At 45.5% G+C, this 25,270-nt stretch overlaps 4 protein-coding genes and 1 long non-coding RNA gene across 5 annotated transcripts in view; 4 read left to right on the forward strand and 1 right to left on the reverse strand.

The window, feature by feature from the left end:
* The first annotated feature begins 2,952 nt into the window (after window positions 1-2,952).
* Window positions 2,953-3,422, forward strand: LOC112674462 (histone H2B type 1-C/E/F/G/I). Its single transcript, XM_025470917.3, has one exon. The coding sequence runs from the start codon at window positions 2,994-2,996 to the stop codon at window positions 3,372-3,374; it is 381 nt and encodes a 126-aa protein (XP_025326702.1). The 5' UTR covers window positions 2,953-2,993; the 3' UTR covers window positions 3,375-3,422.
* Window positions 3,423-3,924: 502 nt separating this feature from the next.
* Window positions 3,925-25,270, forward strand: part of LOC112656904 (uncharacterized) — a 39,019-nt gene continuing 17,673 nt past the window's right edge. The window contains exons 1-2 of the long non-coding RNA XR_007408345.1: window positions 3,925-4,510; window positions 6,518-6,610. This is a non-coding gene — a long non-coding RNA (uncharacterized LOC112656904). The remainder of the gene's footprint in view (window positions 4,511-6,517; window positions 6,611-25,270) is intronic.
* On the reverse strand, window positions 9,207-13,314 carry LOC125754364 (histone H4). Its single transcript, XM_049105908.1, has one exon. The coding sequence runs from the start codon at window positions 9,578-9,580 to the stop codon at window positions 9,269-9,271; it is 312 nt and encodes a 103-aa protein (XP_048961865.1). The 5' UTR covers window positions 9,581-13,314; the 3' UTR covers window positions 9,207-9,268.
* Window positions 13,367-17,895, forward strand: LOC125754359 (histone H1.4-like). Its single transcript, XM_049105894.1, has one exon. It carries the CDS (start codon window positions 13,458-13,460, stop codon window positions 14,103-14,105), a length of 648 nt encoding a protein of 215 aa, XP_048961851.1. The 5' UTR covers window positions 13,367-13,457; the 3' UTR covers window positions 14,106-17,895.
* LOC125754362 (histone H2B type 1-M) lies at window positions 14,960-17,895 on the forward strand. The gene has a single exon (XM_049105904.1). It carries the CDS (start codon window positions 14,960-14,962, stop codon window positions 15,338-15,340), a length of 381 nt encoding a protein of 126 aa, XP_048961861.1. The 3' UTR covers window positions 15,341-17,895.

A 25,270-nucleotide genomic window follows, 5' to 3' on the forward strand; every position in this document is an offset into this window, starting at 1 on the left:
TCTGCCTGTTTCAAGGACGTGTCAGTGGGCTATAAGTTGTAAGGAAATTTAGATATTTTTCTTCTTCCTTTCTTTCCCACATCACTGTCCACAAAAACTTCATGAGGCATTAGACAGACTCAACATTAGTCTAAGCTTTTTTCTTTCAGACAAATTTTGCAACAGAAATACCATGAACTTATTTGACTTTTACTAAACAGAAGCAGAATAAAAATTTTATATTTAATGGTGATAACTCTAAAAACATAACTATTTTAATTAAGCCAACAAACTTAATTTAGCTTAATACCAAATATTTTCTCAGATTACATGAGTTTAAATTTATTTTTAACTTTCTGAATGTTGGAATGCCCAATCTCTACAAACATGTACCTTCAAACTAAATAGAGTACTTGTATGTGTTAACTATACCAATAGCATCCAGAGATAGAGCAAATATCTCACATTAAAACATACATGGACACACACACACACACCACAAAATACAGGCAAGATACAAACAAAATTTTGATATTTGTGGAGAGGATATTGTAGGCCCAATTTTTTTTTTAAATTTATCCTTTTATATGAGGAAGAGGGAGAGAGAGAGAGAGAGTGAGAGAGAGAAAGCAGGGGGAGGGGCAGAGGGACAGAGAAGGAGAGAATCTCAGACTCCACACCAAGCACAGAGCCCAAAGCAGGACTTGAATTCACCACTCTGAGATCATGACTTGAGCTGAAATCAAGAGTCAGACATGTAACCAACTGAGCAATCCAGGCGCTACTAGGCCTAATTTTTAAATAGTTCCATCTATCTATCTATCTATCTATCTATCTATCTATCTATTTTTATGAAAAACTTCTCCCTAAAGTTTGCATGTTAAAAAGACTGCCTCTGGGTCTTAGAGAAAATGGAGGTAGAAAATGTACTTAAGTGTACTTATGAAATTAGTCTAAGAGAGCAAAGACCTTCATTGCACAGGCAGTAAGGATGGTATAATGAATAAAATGTGCCTGGTCTCTCATGACAATGTGATACATCTCCAGTCTCAGATCCACTAATTCATGATATCAGGTAGGCGCTTCTGGAAAGAGACTTTCCAGCACTAACGAGGAAGGAATGCTGAGATGACAAAGATGCCTATGAACTGGAACCTCTCATGACACAGCTGAACAGAGAAATTCTGATCCCCAGTGGATTCGATTGCCCACCAAGGTGCACCCTGGTAAGTGCACCCTCCCGATGGTGACAGGGGAGACCAAAGAGAATTTTCGCGTTGGGCAAAAGCCAAGCTCTTAGGACATAGAACAAGACAAAAGGAAAATAGTAACAGATCAAAGCCTTCGGTCTCCTGGAGCCACACTAATACCTGGGAAGTATGTGCTGTGGAGTTGGGACTCCATGTTCTTTTCCAGTGTACTTACTTCCCGAAGTTTACTTGAGTTTGGGGGTGACCTAGTGTCAACATAACCCTTTCCAGACCAACTTATCCTATCATGAGTGTCTTCTTCTTGCGCCTGCCAGCATTCAAATAGCTTTAGAGTGCTCAACCCATACCCACAAATTATGATGCCTTGGCTCCCAAGAAGTCCCTTAGCAAGAGACCACAAACAGTATAAAAGACACAGACAAAACAAAAACAACAACAACAAAAAAAAAGCAAAGACCATCTCTGGGAGGAAAAGGATCAGTTAGTTACCAAAGAGTACTCTGTCAGATTAAGCAGAGTCATTTAGTCCAAGAAACTAGTTCCACAAATATTCTCTGTTCCTAATCTAAACGTAGAAAGAGAGAAAAAGAATTCTTACCATTCTGGCTCCATCACTACCCTCGCACTCCACAGAGACTAAAAGAGGCAGACATGATAAATCTTACCTGATGCCAGCAATGTGGCAGGTCTCCTAAGTTTCTAAGCTGCAGCAGAGTCTGGGTCAAGAAGTATCCAAGGAGTTAAAGTATCCTGGCATTTAGGACAGCTGTAGGGGAGCAAATAACCCTGTCTCTTCAAAGCTCCCTGAGGCTAGACTCAAATTGGTATGAAAAGACTTAAAAAGAGAAAACCAACCATACACTGTACATATGGGGAATTCACAAAGACACGGATATTCCAAAGACAGGGAAAATGAAACAGATATATATAGATATAGATATAGATATAGATATAGATAGATAGATATAGATATATATTTATATATATACTATACAGGATATATATATCACAGTAAACTAAGGAAACTAGTATATATATACACCATACACATATATACTATACAGTAGGTGAGATATATATATATATATTGGAGCCCTTCTTCGGGGCCGGCGCGGACTTGGCTGGCTCGGGCATATCGACCAGGCTTTCTCCTGAGAGAAGAGAAATGGAGTCCGCTTCGCCGAAGGAGTTTGAGAGGAACCCAACGCACTCCCTAGAGCAGATGTTTGATAGATGTTTGACCTACCATAGGTGTGTGTCACTGATATAAAATTGATCTCTGTTAATAATACTTATTCGAGAAAGGTACCCTTTAGCCAATTTAGATTCTCCTCTATCGTTAAGAGAAGAAGAAAAATATCTCAAGCATGCGGGGTCTCAAGTGCCTTCAACTCAACCCACACTCCAAAGACTCACAACTGCAGGGCAGTGGCCCCTCCTGAACAACTACACTATAAAAACTCTGAATATGTTATACACTAGATTGCCTACCTGGCATTCGAAAATACAAGAGTGTGATTTCTAATATTGAATATTAATCCATAAGTTAATCGGCATTCCTATTAATAATCAGATCTTACTGTAATAAAACACCTTTCACTAAAGCAGCCAGGCTGACCCGCTGCATCAAGATCTGACCAATGGGAGAGCAGAACTCCAGCCAATCACTAGACGGCAGGCCGTACACAAGCCGACGAATCAGCGGTGGCAGAGCCTATCCTTCATTTGCATAACGTTGGCTACAAATAGACAGGCTCCCGAGGCGGACTCCATTTTCTCTTCTCCGGAGAAAGCCGAGTCGGTATGCCCGAGCCCGCCAAGTCCGCGCCGGCCCCGAAGAAGGGCTCCAAGAAGGCGGTGACCAAGGCGCAGAAGAAGGACGGCAAGAAGCGCAAGCGCAGCCGCAAGGAGAGCTACTCGGTGTACGTGTACAAGGTGCTGAAGCAGGTGCACCCCGACACGGGCATCTCGTCCAAGGCCATGGGCATCATGAACTCGTTCGTCAACGACATCTTCGAGCGCATCGCGGGCGAGGCGTCGCGCCTGGCGCATTACAACAAGCGCTCGACCATCACGTCCAGGGAGATCCAGACGGCCGTGCGCCTGCTGCTGCCCGGGGAGCTGGCCAAGCACGCCGTGTCCGAGGGCACCAAGGCCGTCACCAAGTACACCAGCTCCAAGTGAGCGTTCTCCGAGGCACCATCCAACCCAAAGGCTCTTTTCAGAGCCACACGGTTTCACCAGCAGAGCTGTGCGACTGGCACTCGCTGTACTCGTAGCTTGGGGTCCGGTCAGGTTAGTAGGGACCTCCGGGACGCCACCGCCCGTAGCCGAGGTCGGGTGGCGGGCTCCCCGCCCGTGACTCTGACAGCCGTGGTGTGCACACGCGTCCCCAGCAGCGGGAACGAACGCGCACTGGAATGGTCCCCACTCGCAGCCCTCGCCCTTGGAGCCCCGGATCGCCTTCCTGACAGGTGTTCGGGCGCGGGCAGTGCTGGAGGGATCTCTAAGCTCCGAGGACTGACCTGGAGGCCCCGGGCTCCCGCCTTCTGTTCAGTGTCGCCCCACAGGGTGGGGACGGCCACAGAGACCTTTGAAAAGCGCGTCTTTACAGGCGAGGGTTCCTCTTCGGTGCCACAGGGCTCGCGACCCCGGGTTCTTTGTGTGGCTCGGATTCCTCCCCGCCTCCCCCCTCCCACCCCCGCCTCCCTCTGCCCCACTCGCTTGCTCCGGGACCTGGCTGGACACCTGCTGCGGGTCTGTAAGTGTGTCGGGCGGCTGAACGCTCCAGTCCGGACACAGGTCCCTAGAGTTAGCGGGCGTGGCTGTACCCTTCCCTTCCTCAGCTGCTCTGAAAAGGCGTTCGTTACATTTGATGCTTAGGGGTTACGGGGAAGACTGCGTTCCCCTCGCGCTCTCCTCCCTGACTCCCACATGAGCTGCGAAGACCTTTCTGGGCCTTCACCGCCTCCGTCTCCTCCCTAGCGCAGCCACAGGAGGAGAAGGCTGGCTCAGAACCCCGAGTCCAGCCTTTTCTGTCACGGGCGAGTCCCCTCCGAGCCGTCCACCTGTCCTGTCTCCAGCCCCGGCCCCCCAGCTCAGTGATCCCGGAGAGAAGCCCCGACACCCGGGCTCAGAGAGCGGAGAAGAGCAGGATGTGCGTTTTAACATTGTGATGCTGGACACCAAGGTCTGGAAGGTTTGTGGTTTGTGAGCACCTGATGCCCAAGAGCCTACACCCCGAAAGTCAAAAGTAGAATCGGTCTCCTTGCCTCATTTCTCCGCACGCTGCCATGTGGAGGCTTCCTTTTCGAAGTTAGGTGAGAAAGATTGGGTCCAGAACACCTCACCTGTGAACGGAAAGACCTAATGCACCCAGGAATAGCTAACTCTGTCCTCCTCTATCCCTTATTCTCCCAAAAAGGCAAACAATCACAAGGAAACAAGTATTTTCTGGTTGCCAGATTAAAACTGCACTTCAAATTCTGATCCTCTTGTTCCAGTCTGAGATAATACCAAAACTCTCCTGTGCGTAGAGAATCTACTTTCCATACCAGAGGGAGCCCAGTTCTGGAATAAAGCACCTGCTCATGTATTATTCCTCTCAGGGCCTTTCAGGGACCCCTCCCCTACTGCACAACATCAGAAATCGAGCCCATAGCCTGCCCCTCACCTAAAACTCAAACCAAATCTCAGAGGATTCTTTCCCTCTTGCTATTTCCCTAATTTTTTTTATTATTAGTATTCTTTTTTTTCTTGGTTTGCTTTTTTTCACTGTCAGGAGTTCCCTGTGACGACTCCAGCCTCCAGAATTTTAAAATGTTCTCTGCCTGAAATGTCCTTAATTCCACTGCATCCCTAACAAACACACGCACGCACAGTTTTTTAAATCAACAACTCACCTTTCCGCTCAATCTAAACGCTATTGGAGAAGCTGAGCCACACTAATAAAGTCTCTCACAGCCAGCCACAAAGGACTGGCTGTATTCCCAGCCCCAGACTAATCATTACTAAGTGGCTGGGACCCTCAGGACTACTGCGGTTGAATCAGGACCTGATCCCTGAGACTAGTGAGAAACTCTGCCTTCCCTGGAGCACAGGACAACCAGCAAGGGGAGACCCGGACAACACTGAAAAACGTTAGAGAAAATGGGTGGGGGGAGGTCATGGCACTGCCTGATACAAAGCCTTCTAGGCAGAAAGAAAGAGCATCCATTTGGTCATTCCTATCCAGGTGCCAAACAATTATGTCCTGAGGATTCAGAGCAGGGCTTCTACCCTTATGAGTGCATCAAAATCACCTGGAGGCTTGCTGGAGGACAGATTACTGGCCCCACTCCCAGAGATTCTGTTCCTTGGCTCTGGGCAAAATCTGGGAACTTGGCTTCCTAACAAGTTTCCACAGATACAAATGTTGCTTGTAGCTACTCTGCTTTGAGAACATCTGATACATGGAGAACAAGCCAAACAAAAGCCCTTCCTGGGAGGGGGGGTGGGGTTCTGATGGTAAAGTTGAGCTTATGACATATGAGGAAAGGAAAATCAGGAGTGCCTGGGTGGCTCTGTCAGTTCAGCATCTGCCTTTACCTCCGGTTATGATCCCAGGGACCTGGGTTCAAGCCCCACATTTGGGCTCCCTGCTCTGAGGGGAACCTGCTTCTCCCTCTACACCCACCCCACTCTTGTGCTCTCGATTTCTCTCAAATAAAATCTTGTTTAAAAATGAGGAAAGAAAAATCAGAGGAGAGTTGAAGCAATTCCTTTATTTGGTCAGATATTGATTTCCTCTGTGTGAGGTATTAAGCTACAGCAGGAAGTGTTGGACAAGAGACCGAGAGGAGAGATCATCATCACACTGATGCCTCAGCTCAATCATTTCAAATAGCAGTTCTCACCGCTATGAAATCTTTTGAGATAAAACAGGTGCCGTGCCCTGATACTGATGAGATGATGCTTCCAATGAGGAAACCAATGACCTAGGGGCTAGGTAGTCCAGGGCAAGGGACTGTTGGTACAATAAAGTCCTAGGGCAGGGATGACTTTGTGCTCAGGGGTGGAAGGGATCCAGGGTGGCTCAGAGGCTGGGAGACTTGTAAGCAAAGGTCAGGTGTTAGGACATAAGGCCGAGGGTTAAACGGGTGCCTGAAAATGTTGGGCTTTGTGGGCCAAAGAAGGCACCCAGGTAATTATTGTGTCAAGAGAAACTATTAGAATTTGAAAGCACTCAGGGTGCTGTGTGGAAAATGGTATTTGTGGGTTTAGAGGTAGAAACAAGCAGAAGAAAGAATGGAAGAGTTATTGCAATAACCCTGGTGAAATTATTACAGGTGCTATGGACGAGAAAGTCCCAAGAATTCATTGATGAACACAGTTTCATGGGTAAAGAAAAGTGTGGATGACATTGATGGAGCACTTTCCAGGTGTCGAAGACACTGTGCCAGACTCTCTCCTTAAAGGGCAGCTCACATCATCCTTCTCAACATCCACAGTATCCACATACAACCATTCTCTCTGTCTAGTTGACTAGGGATGAGCCAGGTGTGGGGATGGAGTTGGGACCAGATGGTGCACCTCCAGGTTGTGTGCTTGCCCACAGCCTACGATGAGGCTGAAGTTCTTGGATGAATGATCACCAACCATGGGACAGGCTGAGGTTTCAGAAACTGGGACAGGACCATTTTTAAATCCCCATCAACATTCCATTGGAGGGTCAAGTAAGTAGTTGTAGATATGAACCTGATATTCAGAGGCAACTTTGGGACTGTACAAAGAAATGTTTAAATATTTGGAGTGGCAATTTTACTGTGCTTGGCACACATTAACGCTGGTATTTACCCATGGAGAAAGAATAAGGGATGACTCAAACTTCAGAGAAAAAGAAGGGAGCCAAAGATTCTAAATGCTGAGGAAGAGAATGAAGAGAATAGACTCACAAAAGTCAAGAAAAGAGTATGTCAGGAAAGAGGACATGGCCAACCTATGGTGATGTGTATGAGATGAGGAAAATGACCTTTGCATATGATAAATGGATCTCACTGGAAATTCGGATTCTAGGTAACAGAGAGTTACCCAGATTTCGGGGGGACAGCTTCAGGAGTATTCCCTCTTACCTAGGCTTTAAGTGTCCGCACTATGTTGTTCCTCTCTGTCTTGGGTCATCATGGATGACTGATGCTGGCACCTCTCCAGCTGGATCAGTTAGATTTGCTTTCCTAGAAACTAGAAAAGAGGACAGAACAGAAAGTCCTGCCTGCTCAGCACTTTTGTCAGGGTGGTAGGAGAACATCTCCTTCAAAAGTTTTTTACATTGCTTAAATAAACTGGAATTGAGTTTTTATGGTTGCATCCACAAATCGTTCATCGTTTCACTCACAACTTCTCAGGAAAACATGTAAAGTCAAATACGGTCATGTTAATCATCCTCCACTATCCTGCTCAGTGTCACAGAAGTATTAACTTACCCTCACGTTACTTAGGATGGAGAGTGGTTAGTGATTTGCTGCAGACCACAAAGACAGAAGGAGACAGGTCAGGACTTTAAGAGCATGTATTCATAATTTATAGGTCCCCTTCTTTTTCTCTGGGCCTAATTTCATGAGCAATAATGATAATAGTAATAGCAATAATAATCAAAGAGAAAACATAGAGCACTTACCGTGCACCATGCACTGGACAAAATGGTTTGGTTTTATTCACCCCAAACCTATAAGGTCGATACTACTGTTTTCCCCATTTTACAGATGGGGCAACGGAGACACAGAGAGGTTAAGTGACTCAACCAAAGACAACACAAGCACAAATCTCTCTCTGTACAAGGCTTCCAGTTTCATAGATTTTATATATACCTGAGATGATATTGGGAACTTGTAAACTTAACCTATGATTTGCTCAAAAACGTAGACTCCTACATACTGAGGCCTTGTTAGTGTTATTTACCCAGATGGGTGAATGGAAGACATTTCAGTGGGCCTTAGGAAAAATTCATGACTTCTTCCTGAATCAGGGTGAAAATAAATTCCTCATTGCTTGTATTTACTCCCAAATCATGTGAGATTCAGTTCGTACTTTCAAGCTTTAACTTTAAGGAGTTATTCATGTCACACAGGACAGATCCACCGTGATCAGTTCCCCTCTGAAGGGCAACTCTGCTCCTCCTGATAAATCCAGGACCTTTTCCCTTCAAGTCATTGCTCTGCTATCCCCTGGGACCTGATGTCCCTGCCAAGGGACTGTTGGATCACCTTCTTACCTGGTGGGAAAGGGGAAAGCCCAGACCTGGGAGTGACTTCTGACTTTTGCAGCTCTTAGCCACATTCTTACCTGTGTTCCAGGAAAGCGGGGACATGTTGCCTAAGGCTACAAGGCCACCCGCCCAGCTATGTAGTTTATTCTGTTCAAGTGAACAATCTTAATGGGGGGGGGGGGGGGGGGGGGAGCCAGCCTACACAGCAAGGAACCTCTAAGACTCTCCACAAAACCAAACACACTGGGATCACACCAAAGGATACAGGGGTAAAGTGGCAGTCTGTGGCATGCTTAAAGAACCTAAGAACAAGAAAGCGGGAACTCACTAGAAAACCAACGTAATTTTTCCCTAATCTGCTGATACTAGGCAAGGTGGGATTTAAACCCTAAAAACCTGGGCTCGCACAGTCAGGATAGGCTGCATGCAGACCATAGAACCATCACCTGTTAACTGAAGGGACCTCGGAAGTCTAAGATTCTGTCCGATAATAAACGAAGGCACTTGATTAAAGCACCTTTTAAGTGGACCTATAGCACGTGTACGTTAGGTGGTCTTGGAGGAAGATCAGAACCTCTGGATGCAATTCAGTGGAGAGGCGGACAGGTCCTCCCCCCCCCCCCCCGGATGCCTCACGACGGACAGGCATGAAGGGGTCAAATTTAGAATGGGAGCAGTTGCCTGGGCGAATGGAGACCCAACTAGGTGTAGTCTGCCGAAGTAAGAAACTCACAGCGATAGTACAAAGTGAGCACCTCTTTCTGTAGACTAGATAGGTGGCCCTGAAAAGGGCCTTTGGTTGCAAACTGGGATTTCCTGGAGCTGAACTCACAACTCAGCCGCCGAAGCCGTAGAGGGTGCGGCCCTGGCGCTTGAGCGCGTAGACCACGTCCATGGCCGTGACCGTCTTGCGCTTGGCGTGCTCCGTGTAGGTGACGGCGTCCCGGATCACGTTCTCCAGGAACACCTTGAGCACCCCGCGGGTCTCCTCGTAGATGAGGCCCGAGATGCGCTTGACGCCGCCGCGCCGGGCCAGCCGCCGGATGGCGGGCTTGGTGATGCCCTGGATGTTGTCGCGCAGCACCTTGCGGTGGCGCTTGGCGCCGCCCTTGCCCAGCCCCTTCCCGCCCTTGCCGCGACCAGACATGACAACACCAGAACCTCCCGAGCCTGCACGGCACTACCGGCTGCCGCCACGCCGCACTTTTATAACAATGTGACGGACCTGTTTGAAAACCGCAAGCGCAGGGGCGGATCCACACTCCGTTCCCGCCCATCGCCCTTCTAGCCTTTGCTCAGACTGTGCAGACCCGGAAGGCCGGGCGCCCCAAGCGGAGTCTGTGCCGGGGGAAGGGGATTCCGTAAATCCTCTCGAGTATGTGATCCGTGCAATGGCCTTGCAGCACTTGCAGCCTCTATGCCGGCCACCCGCTGTGCCGGGCACCAATGCATACGCTTTCCACAAAGACCTCGTCCTTCACATTTCCCAAACAAGGGCAGAAATATTTAGATCCTCCTCGCTGTCGTCCCTAGGAGAGGTTTTCAATAAAATTTGAAGCTAATCCTATCTGTATTGCTAAGATTCTGTTCGTGTTATCGACCGATGGGTGTCCGGTCCCTACGGAGGGCGGCTGGCTGGGATGCAGGCTGTCCGGTCCCTGCGGAGGGAACGGACAGAATCGCCTTAAACATTTCAAAGTCAAGTCAGGTTCCACACTGAAGGCTGCGCTGAGCATATGCCACAGTGAGGAGAGCCTGGTTCTGCTGTGAGTCTCCACTCTGCGACTTCAGTGTATACTTAGTTATGCACAGCTTACAGGTAGCGCGGTGTCCGCCTCCACGTTCTGGTGCTCCGGCCTTTGGCATGACCTAGAACGCGGCTCTGGACACAGCCTGCCGCCGTGCTACCTACAGGACCTCGGGCGGGCTATACTCGCTTCTTTTCCTTTCCAAATGTATAAGAAAGTCTAAGTCATAGAGCATTGAATTTTCAAAGGGAAAACCCATGTAAAGCGTTTACTATCCGCAAATATGCACTCACAAAATGATTATGATATATTATTGTGGATGTTTCTCTGCTCCTTCACTCACTATTCGCTCCTCGGAATAATGAGCCTAACAGAGCATCCTAGTTTCCTACAACTTTCTTTCCAGAACTCCTTAAAAATAATAAGCACTGAAAGATTGAATTCAGCACTAATCCGTTTGTGGAGTTCTAGTTGACTTTGTGGGGATTTGGCTTCTCCCCAAGGGTCTGTGAGGAGGACATAGTTCATTAAAGCTGATTTCTGAGTTTGTGGGCGGTGCATGGGAAAAATGCCCGACTTGTGTTCTTACTCTCTGATACAATGACAGGATTTAAGACATCTAGGAACTTGTATAGAACATAAGTCCATCTTTATCTGTACTATCCCTCAATTGAAGCTTAGCATTTCTTCCATTTACGAATATAGGCAGCAAACTTCGATGGGCGGGACCTGTCCTGTGTGCATGTCACCTAAACTGAAGCTCTCAGTGTTTTCAAGACCATTTAGACACTTTATTCCTTCTACACTGTGTTCATTCTTGCTCACAAGAGCTATCTTGTGACTCTAACGGATTAATAAAAAAACACATCTGTTAGGATGCCTAAGTGGTTGAGCATCTGCCTTTGGCTCATGGCCTGATGCCTGGGTCCTGGGATCTAGTCCCACATTGGGTTCCCGGCAGGGAGCCTGCTTCTCCCTCTGAATATGTATCTGCCTCTCTCTGTGTGTCTTTCACAAATAAATAAATAAAATCTTTAAAAAGAAACCACACACATCTGTTAACACTTTACAGTTTGGGGATTTGATAAAGGTATTGTAATATTAATTCTTTCCCATTATAATCCAATGTATATTCTCTTAAACTCTTAAAAACATTGTCCTGGCAAGGGGCCCATAAGCCTTATCAGATATATAAAGAAGCCCTTGACATGAACAAAGAAGGGTCAAAGGGATCTTCAGAGCCTTGAAAGACTCTGGGTTTTGAAAATGTGCACAGAGAAGCATTAGGAAATGACATGAATGTTGGCATGAAATGAATACGTAATAGTAACCTGATGGAGGTGTGTAAGGGTAAATGGCAATAATTTTCTCCTCTTAGCAACAGGAAAGAGATTATAGGGAGAGTGTAGTACAGTGGAGACAGGTGCAAAGGCAAATACCCACCAAGTGCCCAGAAATACAAGTTTGATATTTAGGCAAAAGGACCGATTTGAAGAGACAGTCTTCGAAGTTACTCACATTGAGGTGACTCATAAGCCCATCCATGAAGGTGATAGGGGTAGTACCTTGGAGAGACTCCCTACACTGACATGTCCAAGAAACAGCTCTTCCTTGGTGGCACTGCGTCTCTTTGGGTATAATCTTGACTCTCCTATTTCTTGTATGGACTAAATACTGTCACAGCCTTATGACTCAATGTCTCTGCAATTCCTGGAGTATTAATTATCAAAGAATAATTATCAGATTATCAAAGAATAATCTTCAAATGAGTTTCAAAACCAACTATAATGAATCAAAACCACTTTTTTTCAAAACCACTTTAAAAGAATTAAGAATATGTAAGCTCTATAAAAAGTGAATACACAAAGTAAAAATTATTTATACTAAGCTGATATCTCACCCCTCTTTATCATGTTAATATTTAACCTATAGTGACATTAATTTTCATGTTTCACTTGGATTGACTGAAAGGAATAATCAGTCATTTCTTGATTTTGAGGGGATAATAAAGGAAAGTGAAACCTTCCCCCTCTTGAGCTTTGCTGTGTTTCCTTCTTTCACTGTCATAGTGGAACACAGATTGGTTCATGTTTCAAAATAAATATAATATGTTAAAGAGAAAAAAGGAATTTGTGAAGAAAATCACATTAAATCACTTCCTACCATAAACCTATTTCCCATTCAACAGTAAGCATAAGTTGTAATGTGATGCCTTCCATAAATGAAAAATATACTAGTGAATATAAAACACACTTTTAAAAAAGGTCCCCCTCTCAAGGGAATGCCATAAGTGTGTGCATGTCTGTGTGTGTTGTGCATGTATATAATCTTTGTTACTTTAATACCTTCCAAATTTCTCTTTCTCAAGAATGGCAGATTTCTATACCCAAACTTGTACACATTTTAGTAACTGATCTCTACCAAGAAAATCAATATAAGATAATATTTTCAACTAATAAAGGTACCCAACTTCTCTTATGCCACTTCTAAATCTCCTATCATCATCTAAAACAAACATAAGCCAAACAACCAGGTCAGCAGCATCATACTTGCTGCATTTCCCATTTTTCTAGACAAATATTGAATGCAGAAACCCCAAACTAACTCTGCAAATTGTTACTAGAAGCTATGATAAAGGTTTTACAGACAAAATAATGACCGTTCTTGTCAGAATTAGCAGTTCTTCCAAGAATCCTTTACTATCATTCTTGTAGAGAAATGGGGAGAGAGCCTGTGTTATTTCCCTTCATATGAAACAGGTTTTCTGGCTAAATCTCGATGAGAACTAAGCAGCTGTTGAACATATGAGAAGCCAAGAATGTATAGAATAACCCTAGAGAGCAAGTTATTGAAAGCACAAAGCGAAGAATTTATATTTTAAAGGAAAATCAAGAAGTTGTCTCTCTGACCTGTGAATCTCTCAGGGTGTCAGGGGCTTTTGAAAAGAGCTGAAACCCAGATGATGAAAACTGGAAGAAGAAAACACGAAGATGTCAAAGCATGAGGGGTCCCGCTTCGCTATAGAGTGTAATCAGCGTGATTCCTCCCCAGGAAATTTTAATTTTTTTGCTTTCCCCAACTGTAACAAACACAATTCCGGGACAGAGCTGACACCAGGCTGCTGTCAAGTTGGAGGACTGAGCTCGGAGCCAATCAGCGCGCGGCGTCCTTGTTGTATATATACACACGCACACACGCACGCCGAACCAAGCAGCTCAACTCCGAGACTCGATTAATATTATTTTTTCCTTTCATCTTCAGGAACCAAAACCCACTATGTCCGAGACCGCTCCTGCCGCGCCTCCAGCCCCGGCCCCCGCGGAGAAGACGCCGGTGAAGAAGAAGGCCCGCAAGTCCGCCGGCGCAGCCAAGCGCAAGGCGTCCGGGCCCCCGGTGTCCGAGCTCATCACCAAGGCGGTGGCCGCGTCCAAGGAGCGCAACGGCCTCTCCTTGGCCGCGCTCAAGAAGGCGCTGGCGGCCGCCGGCTACGACGTGGAGAAGAACAACAGCCGCATCAAGCTGGGCCTCAAGAGCCTGGTGAGCAAGGGGACCCTGGTGCAGACCAAGGGCACCGGCGCCTCGGGCTCCTTCAAGCTCAACAAGAAGGCGGCCTCCGGGGAGGCCAAGCCCAAGGCCAGGAAGGCGGGCGCGGCCAAGCCCAAGCGGGCGGCGGGGACGGCCAAGAAGCCCAAGAAGGCAGCGGGGACCGGCACCCCCAAGAAGAGCGCCAAGAAGACTCCGAAGAAGGCTAAGAAGCCCGCCGCGGCCACCGTCGCCAAGAAGGTGGCCAAGAGCCCCAAGAAGGCGAAGGCGGCCAAGCCCAAGAAGGCGGCCAAGAGTCCGGCCAAGACCAAAGCCCCGAAGCCCAAGGCAGCCAAGCCCAAGGCGGCCAAACCCAAGAAAGTGGCCGCCAAGAAGAAATAAGAATACAGAGTAGTTTAGGATCTTTTTAAAGGCTCTTTTCAGAGCCACCCAAACCTCTGAAAAGAGCTGCGGCACTCTGCGGGGAAGGGGGCGTGGCGGGAGGGGAGACTGGCGAGCCCGGAGCGGCACCTACAGGGGCGCCTGTTAAGTGCACACGGGCCTGGGGAGATTTCAAATGGGACAATGATTTCTCCTCTAGTCTGGTAAGTGCGCTGGTTCAACCTAAATTGGCCCGTAGTCCACACGGCGCAATAGGACTAATATACATAGGGGAGAAGTTACTTGCAAAACGAACTTTGAAACCGATTTGCCACTTAATAGAAAGTTCTCCAGCCACCGGGGATCTTTATACTGTATTGGTAGAAAACTATGAAGTATCTCGATGGTCTTTCCATTATCTTAATCATGGAATTGCGCCATCTCCTCAACAAGCACTTGCCCACCAGCTCCAATACCTAGGACGTCAGTTTGGCCACCAGTGGCCACCAGGCTTCCGCTGCGCAACACCCATCCTAGTGGAGGAAGTTTTCTAACAAAAGCTGTCCACACACACTTCTCCGTTACACTACCTCAAAGTTAAAATACATATTGGCGTTGAAGAAGACTTTATAGTAACCTTTGGTAGCCAAGTCTAGACCTTCTGATTGGGTCGAAGCACAGTAACGAGGCAGCCAATGAAACGCTAGAATTGCAAGTACCTTTTACATTCGTATTTGTGACGACACAGTAAAATTAATCCAATCGTAAATGATCTTACTAACCTCATTCGAATGCCTCCTCTATAAATAAACGGGGTCTTACGGTGGCTTATATTTTCCTCCCGCTTTACTGAACGTGTGGTATTCAAGGTCACTATGCCAGAACCCACCAAGTCCGCGCCGGCCCCGAAGAAGGGCTCCAAGAAGGCGGTGACCAAGGCGCAGAAGAAGGACGGCAAGAAGCGCAAGCGCAGCCGCAAGGAGAGCTACTCGGTGTACGTGTACAAGGTGCTGAAGCAGGTGCACCCCGACACGGGCATCTCGTCCAAGGCCATGGGCATCATGAACTCGTTCGTCAACGACATCTTCGAGCGCATCGCGGGCGAGGCGTCGCGCCTGGCGCATTACAACAAGCGCTCGACCATCACGTCCAGGGAGATCCAGACGGCCGTGCGCCTGCTGCTGCCCGGGGAGCTGGCCAAGCACGCCGTGTCCGAGGGCACCAAGGCCGTCACCAAGTACACCAGCTCCAAGTAAACGTGCCAAGTAAGCGTCTCCTTCCCAACCCCAAAGGCTCTTTTCAGAGCCACGCATGCTTTCAACAAATGAGCTATAATGCTTTCTAAAAACTATTCTCAAATGCACCCTAATCAAGTTTACTCTAAGATCGATACATCGCTACGGCTCTATAATTTTCTCTTAGGATTGCGTAGCAAGGATGCCACATTTCCCGGTCGATAACCATACCCATCATAAATTGAGCGCTCGCTATGCCAAAACCGGTTCTGTACAACCATTATTCCTTAGTTTCACAACACTAAACCTCAATTTTAAATGAAAATGCCATTTCAAGTGTACAGCTCTCCTTCCTGTGCGCAGGCTCCAAATTCATCGTGACATTCAAGGACTTGGGTAAGAACTGTTTCCCCAGAGCACAAAGCATGCTGTAAAAACTTTGTTTTGCTCAGAGCTTTTCTTTTCCTTTTCAGCATATAGATATGCAATAATGAAAACGAGCTTAAGACAACATGAGTTTTCATGGAAATCTTACACAGGCTTTTCTGGCTTGCTAGCTTTGCAATAGCGCCCATTTCTGCTGGTGGGGGAGGTAGGGTGGGGATCAGGGAGGAGGAGTCTGTGCTGTATCCTAAAGGCACAGACAGACAGGAAAGGGAACCTGTCCTGACTTGGAAGGGCTTTCAAATCCTGTCAGCTACTATAGCTTCTCTCCTACAAAGTCCTATTGCATTGCCGGTCTTCTTCCAGCATCCTTAGCTGGGAAGACCCCAGGGTCACAAGAGAGAAGCCCACTACTCAATCCCATAAAGTGTCTGACTGGAGAGGCAAAAGTTACCCCAGGACTGAGGCCCCCTTTCCTCCCCTGGCCCCTTGCCCCGTGTCCCTGAGAGGCGAGGACTGAGAGGAGGTAGAAAGGGAAAGAAAGCCCTTCCCGGGAGGATGTGGCTTCTGCTGCACAAGGTCAGATGGCATAAAGGGTTTCTGCTGCTGCTGGGAATGGATTATTGTGGGGAAAAGAAATCTGGGGGAAAAAGCTGGGGAGCTGGGAGGAACTGGCCAGGGGGTAAGCAGTCAACAGTTGAGAGTTCCCCCAAGAAAACGGATGAGATTATCTTTCCAGGTATAGCTGACACACTCACCGGTTCCATCCTCAGGGTAGAAGGATGAACTAGAAATGAGCACACGACCAGACAGCACATGGGCACCCCCACACACCCACTCGCCCAGAAGATGGCAACAGTGTGTGCTCACCCTCCTTGCTGAGCAAGGTAGATTGTGCCACCCACAATTCCGACCACCACTCACTTGCTTCTGGCACTGACATCACAGGGATTCGGAACACCCAGGCTGAGGATTAACTCCGAGATCTCCCAAGCTGGCTTTGTACCCCTGAGCACCCGCTCAAGGCAAATACAAATCCTCTCTGAAGGAATAAGCTTCATTTTTGGTCTCAGCAAATCCTCCACACATAAGATAGCAAAGAAAATGAAAGAGCAGCTTCACAACCAAAATCAACACAGGATTCAACAAGACAATGTAACCAACAAGAAGAGAAGCACACAGTGGAAACAAAAGTAGTAAAAAGAAAATGAACAGATACAAACTTCAAGTTGCTAACTTGAATATCTTTAAAAAGGAAAAGGAAAACACTAAGTGAAATATGCTGAGGGATTAAGAATACAAAGAATTTTCCAAAAAGAGTCGAAAGAACCAAATACGACTTCCAGAAATGAAGGTGTGGATATACACGTTAATTTACATTAATCATATGAAAATTAAAATTAAAGGCTTGCTAAATGGACCAAAAAAATCAATAGGCTCCAGATGAAGAATTTTCATGAATTCTGTAAGCAGACCTTATTTATCCAAAATGCAGGGAGAGAAATGTAAAAGTGAGTTTAAGAGATCTGGAATTAGTAGTAAAATTGTCTGCCATGTATCTAATCATGGCACCACAAGAACAACCAGAGAGATTGATGCTGGTGTGAGCTTCCAATGATCATGGCTGAGAATTTTTCAGAGTTAATGGATTACTCATGTAACTCAAAATCAATAAAATAGGGTAAAACTCATACACCAAAACGGACGTCACTCTGTCACACTGTGAACCAAACCCCATAAATTCTCCCAACAAATGTAAAGCTAGTTTTCTAATCTGTTCTGCTAGATGGCAATAGACTGAAGCACTGTTATAAATTCCTGAGAGTGGGAGGATAATTGGCAAATAGATTATTTACATGCACTTGATATCTATCTGATTACCAAATTTTGCAAAACCTAATCAATATGTGATGATTTAATGGACTGTTACATATAGTACTATCATTAGCAGACCAGAAACTTTGATATTTTTTCCAATAACTATTTCTGTAACTATTTTTATCATGGTATTGTGTTAGTTAATGTCACACGCTATATGCCATGTTAAGGCATCACCGTCATTTTCTTCCTTTTCACTAAAGTGGCTTTAGTAGTTCCTGACTTGTTAAAAACCTGTTTGCTTGCATGCATGGATATGTATATAATCTGTGTGTGTTGGTTAGTTTCCTTCTAAATATATTTTTAAAGGTTTATTATGAATGATGTGTGAATTTTCGGTATTTGATGAAATCAAGGGCTTTTCCTCCTCTAGCCTGCTACAATAAATTACGAGTAGATTCCCTAATGCTACCCTATACTCGTATTCCAAGGCCAAATCTTCTTTGGTCATTTTCTATTAGTATCTTAAATACTGGCTGCGCACATTTTAGATTTCCGGGGGATTTTTCCTCCTCTCTACACACAAAAAATCATTCTGTGATTTTCCCTTTTCGGTTAACCTGTATCAGATTTGGTCAATAAGACTATGGTAACTTTGAACGCTTAATTGTGAGCCTCTCCTCCATCTGCTGCTAGGTAACAAACTACCCCAAAACTCAACAGCTTAAATCAATGAAATTTATTATTTATTTTTTGTGGGGGGCAGGGAGGGATCAGGAACCTAGAAGTGATTTCCTGGGAGGTACTGGCCAGGATCTCTCATAAGGCTGAAGTCAAGATGCAAACACGCACAGCAGTCACCTGAAGCTTAACTGTGGGTTCCCTTCCAAGGTGGCTCACTCCCATGCCACCCAAGTTCCTGTGGGCTCTCAGCAGGAGGACCTCCGATTCTAGCCACATAGACCTGTCAGGACGGCTAACTGGCTCTCTTCCACAAAGACAAATCATAGAGAGAAGGGAGGAGGAATTTGTCACAGAGTCTCTATGACCTAGTTCCAAATGTTACACGCTGTCACTTCTGCCACTTTCTATTAATTAGAAACAAGTCACTTAAAAAATGGCGTATACCCAGAAGGGCAACTAGGCTCCACCTTTCAAGGGAAGGATAGCACATTTGTGAACATACTGCGAAACCAACACATCGTCTTCTTTATGCTTTAAATACTTGATTGTATAAAAGTATTTGTGCTTTAGACAGTAGACAGAAGTCAACTGTATAATCACTTGGACCTAATACTTTTCTAAGTGGTAGCTCTTTAAGAATTCCAGGAAATTGGGGGCATCTGGATTGCTCAGTTAAGCGACTGCCTTCAGCTCAGGTCATGATCCTAGGGTCCTGGGATGGAGCCCTGCATTGGGCTGCCTGCTCAGTGGGGGAGTCTGCTTCTCCGGCCACTTCCCACTGCTGGTGCTCTCTCTGTCTCTGGTAAATAAATAAGTAAAATCTTAAAAAAAAAAAAAAAAAAAAGGATTCCAGGAAATTAGACCATAATTGACCACTATCCATAAACACAAAATCCAATGAAACTCCCACATGATGCCCAGGTCGACTTTTCCCTAAGATTGTAAGGAACCAAACAGTGGTCTCTGCATTACATATAGTAGCACGTAGCAGGTACTTAGAGAAAATATTGAATGAATTCATCTGAAAACTCCTAAACAGCCATCTGTACAACAAGACTCTGGTTCATGAGGGTTATAAGAATGTCCAACAAAACTAATGGGTGTGGAGAAAACAAGTTAAAAGAGAAAACAAAATAAAAAGATAAAACCCCAGAAAATACTTTAACTTATGAAAATATAAGAAATTAACAATCTGGTAGGACCAATTAATAAATTTTGCAATTGGACAAGTTAAAGCTACATTAATAGACTTCAAAGGCAAAATTTGAGTTAATGATTGAGTCAGACTTAAAAATGACCTACAATGCTTCAAGTGTAAAGTAACAGATTAGGAGGTAGCAGAGGGACATGAAAGAAGAAACTAAAAGCATAGTTTAGTCATGAAGGCTTATAAGGAGACCCTTGCCATGTGTCAAAATTCCCTACTAAATTGTACCATGGCAATCATTCCAAGTATTTCTTATAAATCCAGAGATAGTCATGGAAGCTCTTTGGGCACTAGAGATACAAAGAGAGATGAGGTTGTTCTTGTCCTTCTGGAGCGCTCAGGTTTGTAGGCGATCAAGGAAACCCACAGCTCATTGCTTGCTTCTTATTTATTTATTTTAATAATCATTTACTCACACCTAAAATGTTTATCACTCTTTAGAAATCTGCTGGCAGGTTTATGGCAACTACAGAACTCATTAAATTGATGCAAAATATTCATCCAAATATTTTAGTCATATTTAGAATAGAGTAATACTAATATCTTTGTGCTATAGTCCGAAGTCAAGGTATAGTCCCATAAGATTGCCCTCATGTCTGACATCAGCTGCAAACTTGATGGGTTTACCAAAACCATCCTCAGATTTAGTTATTCTTTAGATGATTCACAGAATTCACTAAAAGTTATTATACTCAAAGTTGGGGATTATTATAACAAAAGAATAGGTTAAGCCAAAGTAAGAAGCAGAAGAGCAGGGTCTCTGAGGGTTCCTAACTCGGAGCTTCTGTAGTCCTTGCCCTTTGGGGGAATAGGGAGAGTTACTGCCTCCCTGCAACACAACAATATTTTAACAACACAATACACATTGCCAACCAAGGGGCTTCATCACATACACATGGTTTACTGTCCACGTGGCTGATCTCTTACTCTGCAGTCCCTCTGGAGGTAGTCCAGACACCACACGGCCCAAAGCCCCCAACATAAAGGACATTATGTACAGTGTCCTGAACAGCCCAAGGCCTCTTTGTAAACAAAGGTATTCTTATCCTGCAGGACATTCCAAGGGCCTACACATCACCTCTCAGCAAAGGGCAAAGGCCACACCTCCCTTCGCTTAATATTAGCTCTTTACTATGCACATCGTCTTAAGAAAAACTATGTTTTTACAGTTTTGATCAGATATCTGTCATTGACCAGAACTTGAATTCTCCAACTATTTGCCTTTTGATGGTTCTGTCAAATAGTTTGGATTATTTAGGTCGAGTGTGAACTCAAAAGTTATAAGGAGATTTCTTACTGAAGGCTATTTTTTGTACTTTGTTCAGATGAACAACTTCAGCTGTCTCCCGCCTGATTTATACTCCCAGTGGTCCTCCAAGCCCTGGCGCTGGAAGGAAGACTGAGGAGCGGTGGAGATCACCCAGGGGATGCCCACAGTTCTCAAGTTTCATTTTGCTGTCGTGGACATGCAGTGCTGCACAGAACAGAAGGCTCCCTTTGCTTTACATGAACAGCAGCATTTGAATGGCTTTTCCTTCCATAACCATGACCTTTGCTACCATGGATAGGGACTGGGAATTGTGGAAGAAGTGAAGGACTAAAGTTTTAGAATTTTGTCGAAAAGTTTAACCATGAAGGTTAGGCTGTATTTCATAGTACAATACAATAAAAAGTATCACAGCCAAATTACGACGATTTTTTAAGGAGAAACCTGGAGCATAGGGAAAGAAGGTGAGAGATATTGAGAGGGACTCAGAAAAAGAATGGAAGCAGCAAATGGCTAAAGAGCCTGAAGACCGAAGAGAAGCCACAGAGCACACTAGCCAGAGAGAGCAGAAAGGGAAAAGAGGGAGATGAGGGGATAGACCTTGTCATCTTTTGGGCACTTCACCTGGGCATAGCACCTGTTACATATTGAAATACTCCCCACGTTTCGTGGGTCTTGGGGCGAGTGGATGGGTTACAATGTTACCATGTCTGGGAGGTACTCTCTGACCTGCAAAAGTAAAATGGCACCCTTCTATCTCCTTCATAACTTGCTCTGTTTATTCTTCTTCATTACACTTAGCACTAACTGACATGAATCTGTGTATTATTTGTTTCCTCGTCCCATTCTCCAGACTGTAAGCTCCACTGGGTTGGGTTAGGTTTCTTTTTGCAGCTGACCTCCAAATGCCCAAAGCTGTTCTGCCCATACAGTAGGCTGTCAATGCACATCAATCTATAACAATAAGGAGAGAGGCCAGAGCTGAGTTATTGCAATGGTCCCATTGATTTAGTGACTCAGCGTTTTGATACTTATTTCCACATCTGTACAACAACAATAATAATTCTAGGAAGTAGTGTACTTTGAAGGATTAAATGAGATATGTCATGTAAAGGTTTAACAACACTGATGGACATTTAGTAAGCAACAATCGCTAGCAAATCCATTTTCTTTAGTCACTGAATTAAAAGGACAATCGGAGTAGCCAATTCTTGTCAGAAGAAAAACTAACAAGAAAACAGGAGCCAGGGATCCCTGGGTGGCGCAGCGGTTTGGCGCCTGCCTTTGGCCCAGGGGGTGATCCTGGAGACCCGGGATCGAATCCCACATCAGGCTCCCAGTGCATGGAGCCTGCTTCTCCCTCTGCCTGTGTCTCTGCCTCTCTCTCTCTCTCTCTCTCTCTCTCTCTCTCTTTCTGTGACTATCATAAATAAATAAAAAAAAAAAAAAAACAGGAGCCTTTGGACGACTAGAATCCCACCTCAAGGACTATATTTGGGGGATTTGGAAGAAAGATAATATTATTCAAGAATATCTCGACTAAGCATGGTTTGACTCATTAACTGTTTGCGCTAACAATGACTAAAACATAAACGTAACACGGGAGTAAAGATATCTCATAGCACATTATACAAACACATTAAAAGAACTCTCTTCCTTGTATAACAAATATTAATACTGATGGCAATGGGACTGAAGAAGAACCCTTTTTTCTTCTTCTGACATAGGAGAGGTATGAATGCAAACAAGAAATGAATGCAAACCGTAACTGAAAATGTGGATGACCTCATGGAATTTATGAAGTATGAAAGTCTGATCTGCCTGAGAATAATTAGTGTGTATCTCCCGCTCAAATCTAACCTGTCCTGGTTTGCTGTACACTGGTTCATTAGAGCGAGAGCATTACCTCAGTAAGAGCCTACATCAGGTGTCTTAGCATTTTCATTGTAGTTTTTGCTCTAATTATAAAAGCAGAATTTACTTCTGTTACAGGCCCAGTGACTGGGAATTCATTATTTACCACGGACTACCTTTGCTGGGAAGTCTAAATGAGTGCAAAACGTCTGTAAATGAAAAGGGATGACTCATAAAATCTGGAGAAATGGAATTCTGCATTGATTGTAGATAACAATCCTTCTAGATCTCGCCTTTCCAGACATACAATTTGTTCTTCACTTTATGGCCTGGCATGGATGTCTGAGTGGGTAAGACCTAAGCACTGGTTTGGCTTTGGTGACGATCTTGAAGGTCAACAGCTTGGTTCAGCTCAGCTGACATTTGAGGGGTCACCTCCAGCATCTGAATTAAGGGAATCACAATACTTGGAAGCAGTCTCAAATTTCAGCGTGCACCAAAATCACCTGCACTGTTTTTGTAAAACAGATGGCTGGGCCCACCTCACAGATCCTGATTCCCTGGATCTCTAGCAGGATCCCATTATTTGCATTTCCATGTTATCCAAGTGCTGCTGCGATGCTCCGGGTGCAGGACTCACACCACAGACCTGTGCTTTCAACCAGAAGAGGGGATTTCCTCGCAATACTAATACGAAACAGCCACACAACAATCACACTCCCCTTTCAACGGGAACTGGAAAGTCCTAAGAAGTGGCAGCGGCCGTCCTCCGCCCCCTGCGTCCACTCGGGAGTGGAAATGACCCCCAGGCCCGACAAGCCCCGCCCCCACGTCCCCGGGCTCCTAGCCACGCCCCCACGCCGGCTCCCTCAGCGGCCCCTCCTTCCACGCCGTCCACGCTGCCCTCTCATTGGTCCGCTTCCGCGCACACGGCCCGCCCAGTGCCCCAAGGAGCCTCCAGTTCCGCGTGCGCCACGCTACGTTCTTCCGGGTCTCCCCCTCCCCCGCCCCCGTGGGGTCGCGCATCGCCCCCGCCTTGGCGGTTTCCCGCGGCGCCCCCTGCTGGAGCCGGCCTCGCACAGCTGCCTCTGGACCTTCGCAGCAACGCTGGGCGGTGCGCAGAGAAGGACGCAGAGCCGAGCAGTGTGCAGCCTGAGCAGCGGGACCGCGGTGTCCCTCGGTGGCCTCCTGTGCGGCTGCGTGAGCTGGCCCTGCTCCTCGTCTGCAGTGGCCGAGGGACCCTCACGGAGCATGCGCAGGGCAGCTGGCTTTCACAGCCCCAAGGACTGTCCCAAATTTATAGGACCCTTCCTGCAAATATTCGAGTATTAGTTTCTTTCATGATAGTCATTCTCATCCATGTATCTAGAACTGCTTTTACTTGGCAAGCATGTGAGAAGATTTTTTTTTCCTTTCTATCTTAGAAAAGTCCCTTCTATTACAGTTTAGCTAAATGATGATAAATGAGTTCAGTATATGTGAAACTGTTTTTTTGGGTATCTATTGTTATTTTTCTGAAGCCAGAGTTGAAGTTTGAAATTATTAAATGTATACCTTGTAATAAATCAGATATTTGTATGCGTTAGGTGCAGGAATCACAGATGAAGTATGTTCATTGTTTGTTCATTCTTCTATAACCGTAAGCGTTTTCCTTGGTTATATGAGATTCCAAGAGTACCATGCTGAAAACGTGCCCTACAGTTAAAAACATGAAGTTCTAATTCTGGCAGTTCCCGCCATACATAGTGGCTGTGTGGTCAGGTGCATCAAGACCCTGAATGTTGCATCTTACCAGGGGATTTTTATTTTGTCATTAGGGAGTATAGTTCTTTCTCATGACCGGAAGTTCTGTCATTAGTTTTAAAAATGGGCCTTGTTCTGAATGTCCCTTGCTTCTTACCTACATTATTGCATTTTTACTTCGTTAAACTTTAAGTATAATTTCAATATCTGAAATTATTTGTCTGAGGGAGAGGAGGTGATCTCTTTATTTGGAAGCCTAACTTGTCACAGTGTGGTTTCTTCCTCCATTAGGTCACATTAATTTGAGTTTATATTTGTACACCCAGACTGCTCGGAGAGGGCTTGGTGTTTAACATGCGCTCAGCAAATAATACGTGAATACTTAGATGATTGATAGATAAATAGGTAGGTAGGTGGATGGATGGATAGATAGATGGATGGATGGATAGATAGGTAGATAGATGATAGATAGATAGATAGATAGATAGATAGATAGATAGATAGATAGTAAATAATGCATACCTACCTAGACAACTTGGGTTAAAGATGCTTCCTTCCTGGAAAAGGTTTAAGTTTGAGTCCCTGAGACACTAGAGGGCGCCCACCACTCCTTAATTTCAGGTAACTTCCTCTGAAAGTCTAGACTCTAGGCCTTTGGAGAAATCCTTATGGTAAAATTCCTCTGCCTTTCTCCACAGTGCCACTTCTGAGACAAACAGGTTTCCTTCTTAGAAATCTTTGATAGATATTGTTTCCTCAAGCCCAAGCTTTCTCAAGAGCCGTGGCCCCATGCTAGCTGTCTCCAGTTCAGTTGAAAAGCCTAGAATCCTCTTTTTCCGAAGAGGCTGGCATTAATTGACAAAGTGCAGAATCTGATCATGGTATTTGCCCCCAGGGAACCCAATCAGCTGTGTTTATGAGGCTTCAGCTCCTAGATGTGTATTGTTCTTGGAGATTTGGGGAGTTTTCCTTGGTTTCTTCTTCCCTGGGCCAT

This window comes from Canis lupus, chromosome 35 (genome assembly GCF_003254725.2).
Source record: "Canis lupus dingo isolate Sandy chromosome 35, ASM325472v2, whole genome shotgun sequence".
Lineage (NCBI taxonomy): Eukaryota > Metazoa > Chordata > Mammalia > Carnivora > Canidae > Canis > Canis lupus.